Source organism: Ailuropoda melanoleuca, chromosome 2 (assembly GCF_002007445.2).
Source record: "Ailuropoda melanoleuca isolate Jingjing chromosome 2, ASM200744v2, whole genome shotgun sequence".
NCBI lineage: Eukaryota > Metazoa > Chordata > Mammalia > Carnivora > Ursidae > Ailuropoda > Ailuropoda melanoleuca.
In genome coordinates this window covers 143887191-143895496 of record NC_048219.1, presented here as the reverse complement: position 1 = coordinate 143895496, position 8306 = coordinate 143887191, and the positions used below count along the sequence as shown (strand labels likewise).

At 36.4% G+C, this 8306-nt stretch overlaps 1 protein-coding gene across 5 annotated transcripts in view; it reads left to right on the top strand.

Moving 5' to 3' along the window:
- Positions 1–8306, top strand: part of LNPK (lunapark, ER junction formation factor) — an 87899-nt gene that overhangs the window by 72488 nt on the left and 7105 nt on the right. For 3 of the 5 annotated variants that reach the window (XM_034654769.1, XM_034654774.1, XM_034654770.1), the window contains exons 10-12: positions 4100–4205; positions 5585–5655; positions 6442–6612. In XM_034654769.1, the coding sequence (XP_034510660.1) occupies positions 4100–4205; positions 5585–5655; positions 6442–6612 (348 nt within the window). Of the gene's footprint in view, positions 1–4099; positions 4206–5584; positions 5656–6441; positions 6613–7877; positions 7950–8145; positions 8229–8306 lie in introns of all 5 variants that reach the window. The other 2 variants (XM_034654771.1, XM_034654772.1) reach the window with 2 other exon arrangements.

Genomic DNA, 8306 nt, shown 5'->3' with positions numbered 1-8306 from the left:
TTCCATACAAATTTAAGGACTATTTGTTCCAGTTCTTTGAAAAATGTCCTCGGTATTTTGATCGGGATAGCATTGAAAGTGTAGATTGCTCTGGGTAGTATGGACATTTTAACTATGTTAATTCTTCCAATCCATGAGCATGGAATATTTTTCCATCTTTTTATGTCTTCCTCAATATCTTTCAAAAGTGATCTATAGTTTCTAGGATATAGGTCCTTTACGTCTCTGGTTAAGTTAATTCCAAGGTAACGTATGGTTTTTGGTGTTATTGTAAATGGGATGGATTCCCTAATTTCTCTTTCTTCAGTCTCGTTATTCGTGTATAGAAATGCAACTGATTTCTGGGCATTGATTTTGTATCCTGCCACCTTACTGAATTGTTCTATAACTTCTAATAGTTTGGGAGTGGATTCCTTTGGGTTTTCCATATAGAGTATCATGTCATCTGCAAAGAGAGACAGTTTGACTTCTTCTTTGCCGATTTGGATACCTTTGATCCCTTTTTGTCTTCTGATTGCTGTTGCAAGGACTTCTAGTACTATGTTGAATAATAGTGGCGAGAGTGGGCATCCTTGTCGTGTTCCTGATCTTAAGGGAAAGGCTTCCAGCTTTTCCCCATTGAGAATAATGCTTGCAGTAGGCTTTTCATAGATGGCTTTTATGAGATTGAGAAATGTACCCTCTATTCCTACACTCTGAAGGGTTTTAATCAGGAAAGGATGCTGTATTTTGTCAAATGCTTTTTCTGCATCAATTGAGAGGATCATATGGTTCTTGAGTCTTTTCTTGTTGATATGATGTATCACATTGATTGATTTGCGAGTGTTGAACCATGCTTGCATCCCAGGTATGAATCCCACTTGGTCATGATGGATAATCCTTTTAATGTACTGTTGGATTCTATTAGCAAGGATCTTGTTGAGGATTTTGGCATCCATATTCATTAGAGAAATCGGTCTGTAATTCTCCTTTTTGAGGGGGTCTTTGCCTGGTTTGGGGATCAAGGTAATATTAGCCTCATAGAATGAGTTTGGTAGCTTTCCTTCTGTTTCTATTTTTTGAAATAGCTTTAGGAGAATAGGTATTATTTCTTCTTTGAATGTTTGGTAGAATTCCCCAGGAAAACCGTCTGGGCCTGGAGTTTTATTATTTGGAAGGTTGTTTATCACTGACTCAATTTCTTCATAGTTAATTGGCCTATTTAAGAAATCTATTTCTTCCTGTTTCAGTCTTGGTAGTTTATAGGTTTCCAGGAAGGCCTCCATCTCTTCCAGATTGTTTAGTTTTTTGGCATATAGCTGTTGATAAAAGTTTCTAATTATCCTTGCAATTTCAATGGTAGAATTTTTAATTTCTGTCAGATTCGCTCTCATTTCCACTCTTAGAGGTTCTATATTCTCATTAACATTTTCGTTAATACTTTTTTCAAGTCTACACATCATCTTGACCATTGTTACTCTGATTTCCATTTCTGATAATTTGGTTATATCCATATACATTAGTTCTGTGGCAGATTCCACAGACTCATTGTCTTTTCTTTGCTGGGGGGGGATTTCTCCTTCTCGTCATTCTGATGAGGAGAGGTTGCGGGGTTGTCCAGAGGCTAATTTATTGACTGGGTTCCAGGCAGTGCGCCCTTGTTTTATAGAGATCTTAGGAATGTGGGCTTCTTGATTTTTCAGCCTGCCTTCTGGGGGAGGGGCCTGCCGCGCCAATACCAGGCAACACTGTTTGGGTAGAGTCTCCGTGTCCCCTGCGAAGGGGGATGGAGATGGGCACACTGTGAGCCGGTGTTTCCAGGCTTTTGTTCTCTGGCAGCTTTCCCTTGCGGTTTGCTGTGCCTCTTCTGAGAGTCAGAGCAGCAGTGGCCGAATCTCAGCCTCTGTCTCAGAACAGAGGGATTGCGGACCGTTCTCCACTGATGTTCTGGCCACTTTAACTCTGTTTCTGTTGGTGCTGCTCAACCCTGCAGCGTCCCGGGATGTGCGCCCCACACCCAGCGTCCCAGCCCTCACTTCCAGGGCCGGTGCGTCTCTGTCCTTTGTGTTTCTATCACTGCCAGCTGCCAGCCGCCAGCCGCTGCTGCGTGCTCCGAAGCTCCGGCCCTCAGTCTGATCTCACGCGTTCCCCAGCTCACGGTCTCAGTCTGCTCTCTTGTGGGTGCTGGTCCGGGAGTCCGCTGCTCCCCCGTGCAGGTGGCTACCGCTTCCCGGCGCCCGAACGTGGCGGCTCCCTCCCCCTTCCGTTTATCTTCTGATATCTGTGTGCGGTTTCACGGCTCCCCGCTTTGTACCTCAATACTCAGTGCTGGAGATGTTCATTTGTAGAGATCCAGATGTATCTTCCTGCATCTCAGGCTGATTCCGTGGATGTTCAGGCTGGTCTGGTACCTATCCAGCTCGACTCAGGGGACCGGCTGAAAAAGGGGTCCCCTACTCCTCCGCCATCTTAACTCCGAAATTGGAAAATTTTTGTTCACTATTTCTTCAAGTATTGTTTTCTTTTCTCTCTCCTTTCTTATGGACTCCAATTATATGTATATTGGGCTGCTTGTGGTTGTTCCACAGCTTGCTGATAATTTATTTAAAACAATTTTAGGCTTTTCTTTGTGTTTCATTATATATGATTTCTGTTGCTATATCTTAAAGTTTACTTCCGCACCCCCCTGTAATGTCCAAACTATTATTCATCCCATCTGCAGATTTTTCATTCTACACGTTGTAGTTTTCATCTGTAGAAGTTCAGTCTGGGTCTTTTGAATTTTTTCCACATCTTGACTACACATATTGAATCTTTCCTCTAGATTCTCAGTCATATGGAATATGGTCATAATAAGTGTTTTAACATATTTGTATACTAATTCTATAAAGTATCATTTCTAGGTTATTTTTGGTTGATTTTTCTCATTGGTTGTATTTTCCTGCTTATTTGCATGTCTAATAATTTTTTATCTGATATCAGGTGTTATGAGTTTTATCTTATTGAATGCTGGATGTTTTTATGTCCTTATACAAAGGTCCTCTGAATACTTAATCCAATAACCTGTGAGTTATGAAGTTTTCCACGCTGGCTGGTGAGAACATGCAATACTTTGGCCCCATGTGAACACTGTTACCTTTAATATTGGGGCAGTTTTTTCTGTGTACTCAGATGGTTTCATCATACACATGCACCAGGCAGTAGTATGTTGAACAGTATTGGGGATCCTCTGTAATCTTTGGTGTTCTTGTTCTGTGCATTCTCTTCCTGTGAATCCAAGCTGCCTTCGTCTCCCCAGAGTTCCAGCTTTATCTCCTCAGACTCAAGGATATGGATACATTTTAGCTGGATTTACCCTCCCTGAGCTGCTACCTGGAAATTTTCTCCAGGCAACAAGCTGGGGCAGTTGTAGAACTCATCTTACTTACTTTTGGTCTTTTGGGGTCTTTATCCTACATTGCCTGATACCCTGTGTCTTTAAAACTGTTTCATCATATATTTTGCACAGTATTTTAGTTATTTTAGGTGGGAAGGTAAATCCGACCCCTGTGACTCTATTATTGCCCCAAATGGAAGTCTAATACATAAGATTTTAAGAGTCTGGGCATTTTATTTATTTATTTTTCTTTTAAAATATTTAGTACTCATATAATCCTAAAAAATCTATTTAGTTATATCGATCCATACATGTATATACATGTTTCTTAATTTTTTATTTTTAAGTTATTTTTTAAATTTTAGTTAACGTACGGTGCAATTCAATAGAATTCAGGAGTAGAATTCAGTGATTCATCACTTACATATAACACCCAGTACTCTTTACAACAAGTGCCCTCTTTAGTAAGAGTCTGGACACTTAAAAAATTAGTTTATACAGAGCCTAACATAGTTTCATATCTTAATAGATTATGTTGACGGTGTTGATGAAGAACATAATTTAACATTTTTTTGGGGGTGTGTAATATTTTTAATGAAAACTTGAATGCTCTGAAGAGACGTATTTTTGTTTTGTTAAAATCTTTCAAAAGTTCTGACAAGCTTGGGTAGTACTTGGTAACTGAATTAAAATTTAAATGTATTTTATACATCTACATTTTATATGTATTTATCTATTTACTAGGTCTTCATCCTCCGGGTCCACCTTTAGCAAGACCAATTCTCCCCCGAGAACGAGGTGCCCTGGATAGAATTGTTGAATATTTAGTTGGTGATGGTCCACAGAACAGGTAATGTTTATTGAGGTGGTAGGTAAATGAAAATGAGGAAGAAGTTTATTGGTCGGGGCGTGTGTGTGTGTGTGTGTGTGCGCGCGTGCGTGCATGCAGTAGATGTGCTACAGTTTCATGGCTCCGATTTCCTGATTTTAGAACATAATAGAATATTTTATAACCCTGAAAAGCGTAAATATTCAATTGTTTTTCAGTAAGAATCTGGATAAAGTATCTAGATAACATACAGAAAAATATGTAGAGAAAACAAAATAATGTTGTATGACATTATTTTTGGAGAAATTGTATCATTTCATTGACACTTTTAAGCTTGAAGAGCAAACAAATAGTGAAAACTTGGTAGGTTGTAAGAAATGGAGTTTTATAGATGTCAGTAGTGGAATTGGTGATGTCATGTGATGATTTTAACAACAATGAAGACAATTTATATATGTTTGACATTTTGGTTCTCAATACTTTTCCAGTTATTATCTTATTTGATTTTTATGATAACCTTAGGAAGATAGGGATAATGTGAGCAGAGCAAGTGTCACAGTGTAGACTTTTAAAAAATACTTATTATAGTGGAGTAGGTATTTGACAAGGTTATGGTTAATATTATCATTTTAATAAAAGGATGAATTTAATGTTCATATAATAAATTGTATATTATTCAAAACAGACAAGTTGTTCTTTGATAGGGCCAAGCATTTGTTAAGTACATACACAGAAAACAGAGAAAGCATATAAATAGGAAATGAGGAAGATGTATAACTAGGATAGATATAGGAATCATGATGTATGAAGTTAACCTTTGCATTGGATTAAACAAATTAAATTCATTTCTTTATTACAGACTTCTCAGAGGTTTTAATAACATTCATTGTGAATCTCTAAGGGATTCCATCTTTTCCAGTCTTATCTGGTCACAGATTTGGGGCCTGTCATCCATAGAAATATATGTTAGGAAATACTGAAATTTAAGTGTTCTGTTCTTGAATATGTTTCTGTTAACTTAGTAAGGATATATTCATTTGTTGCTTTGTTTTTAATTTGGTATGTAAATTATATATGTATTGTAATAATAATAAGTTTTTATTATGTTATGTTAGTCACCATACAGTATATCCTTAGTTTTTGATGTAATGTTCCATGATTCATTATTTGCGTATAACACCCAGTGCTCCATGCAATATGTGCATAAATTATATTTTAAAAGGGTTGAAATTTTGGCTGTTACGTTTAAAGAGTGTTGTTCATTGTTTACTAAGTAACTTCTAAACTGTTATGACATATTTTGCTGTGTTAAAATATAAGTTAGCCGTGATGGCTAAAGTAGCATTTCCATGGGCTTTGTCTGCATTTGACTGATATGTTCATTTTTCCTTTTCATGTAGGTATGCCCTTATATGTCAGCAGTGTTTTTCTCATAATGGCATGGCTTTGAAAGAAGAATTTGAATACATTGGTAAGAATTATTGGGCAGTTAGATTTAAATATTTTACTCTTAAATATTTCATTCTATGCCGATTCCTGTGTAATGTCACTTTGTTTTAGGTGCTATCCCTGTATGTATTTTTCAGGCATGTTGATCTTATTTTAGAACACAGAGCAAAGCAGGAAAAACAATGCAGTTGTTTTCCTCATACAGTGTACAACTTCTAGGTCAGTTTTCTCAAACTTCACTGTGTATCAGAATCACCTGAAGAGCTTTTAAAGATTGCCTAGGACCTACCTATGAAGAGTCTGTTTTAATTGATCTGAGGGGAGGGGACAGGCTTTGTTTTTAAAGCACCTCAGATGATTCTCATGTGCAGCTGCTATTAAAAAAATATTGCACTAAATTAATGGTATGCTTCTCAAATATGACACAGTGCGTTTTCTTGGGCAAGTGAGCAGGGTTCTTCTGGATTTTAAAATACCTAATGATTCTAGTGACTAGAAATGTAATTTCTGTAATACATTTTAGATTATTATAGATTGTTTTGCTATTAGATAACCTGCCGTGTAACTTACAGTCCTTTCTGTTTTAAAATTAATATTCTGATTCTAATAACAATTAGAAAGTGTGCTTGAAAATTAGCTTTTGTTAGAGTACCTGCCATATTATTAAAACCAGAAGTAATTTCACAAGAGATGAATAATTTTCGAAGGGTTCTTTGACTATTTTGTAAAAGTAATCTTGAGAATTATCTGATTAGTCCCTGAATTTTTTTTGGTTTATGGTTTTGTTTATTTTTTTAATTTTCTTCAGCCTTTAGATGTGCCTACTGTTTTTTCTTGAATCCTGCAAGAAAAACTAGACCTCAGGCTCCAAGACTTCCAGAATTTAGTTTTGAGAAGAGGCAGGCAGTGGAAAGCTCAAGTTCAGTTGGTCCCTTGCCCTCAAGAAGTGTGATTTCATCGGAGAACCAGATCAGTGAAGGTATGACTATGTTAATTAAAAAGTTTTATCTCTTAATAATGTTTGGAATTTAACAATAAAAGCATAATGCTTTTAGATAAGAATGGATTAATGTATGAGATTTTGCAGCATGCATGTATCAGCTATTGCTCTGATACTCTAGCCTCCTGTGTGATCGGTCTGATGTGTTTCAGTTTTAAAATGTAGGTTATACTGTGTTAAGCTGCATCTAGCAACAGCTAAGTAAACATTGTTTATGGAGTGACATCTTCATGTAACTGTTGGGAGATTTGACTAGTAGTGTTTTCATGGAGTCACCTTTTCAGTTTATTTGAGTGAAACAGATTATAAGAATTATGCAACTACTTGTAAGGGTAAGATTCTGATTAGATTTGTGATTAACATTGGTAAAATATGTTTGTGCCTACCACTGGAATTGGTAAGGTTACCAGAAGTAGGAAACTTTGGAATTGGAAAGTCATCCTTGAGTTCTTTGGATAACTATGTTGATAGGACTGGTATTCCTTTGAAACAATTTTTTGGGGTCTGCAAGATTAACATTGCTAATGGATGCCTTTGATGTAAAACAACCTTATTTTAGAGAAACAAAATTTATCAGAACTCATTGGTTTTTAGAACTCATCTTGTAATTCTGTTTTAGGACTTGAGGAAGTTTCATGAAAAAATGGATAAGAGATGGAAGAACTGACTATTAATTGCCAACTATATTTCTTGTTAAATTAGGTGGGGAGATGTTTTTTAAGCAGCTCTGAATCATGAAGATGCTAAAGTTATTGCACAGGCCATGATATTTTTGTGCTATGCCTGATATAGAAAAAAAATCCATATTAGAAGTTTAGTTCACATAGTTTATTTAGCAGTCAGTATTCATCCTTTTAATTTCTAGGAATTCTCATTTACATATATTTGATTCCTTCTTTATACAAGTGCTGAGTAGTGAAAAAATTGCTTTAACTGAGAATAACATGAGATATGAATCTACAGATTGTTTAGTATGAAAAAAATTTTTTTTTTAACTTGAAGAGTGAACCTAAAATATGTGTGTTGATTTGGGCTTGGCTTTTGGCTTACTAACATATATCAAAATGAATTTGAACACAGATAGTCATGACAAGAAGCCTATATACTTTCAACGTGGAATCAATACCTTCACCTTCTCCAAGCCTGCAGCATCAACTCCAAACATAATCACGTTTTTTCTTCTACTTAAGTCATGCTCTGAGCTGCATGCTGTCACATGCAAATCACCTGCCTTGCCATTGCAGCCTCTTGGAACAGAAAACTAAAGAATTTCATACTGAAGATGCCTAGAGGAAAAATTGAAGTCCTTTCCATGGGTAACCTTGCTTATGAAAGCTAAAGTGAATATTTGAAAGCTAATAATTGGGACAAAAAAAAAAAAGAAAGAAAGAAAACAGTCAACAAAATAAAAATCTTGATAATGAGTCCCATGCTTTAATATCTTCTGCTAAGGTTGAGATGGATAGTTAGCAAACAACACCCAGCTATACCTTTCCTTCTCATCAAATCTAGGAGGAGCAATACCCCAGATGTCTCATTTTCTATCTGAAATCTCCAGAACGAAGTCTAACTGGCTCAAACTCAGCCCTAATAAGGTAATGTTAATAGGTGAAGACAAAACCCAAGGCAAGGTCTAACAACTCTGTAGGGCTAGAAACTGAAGCAACAATTCA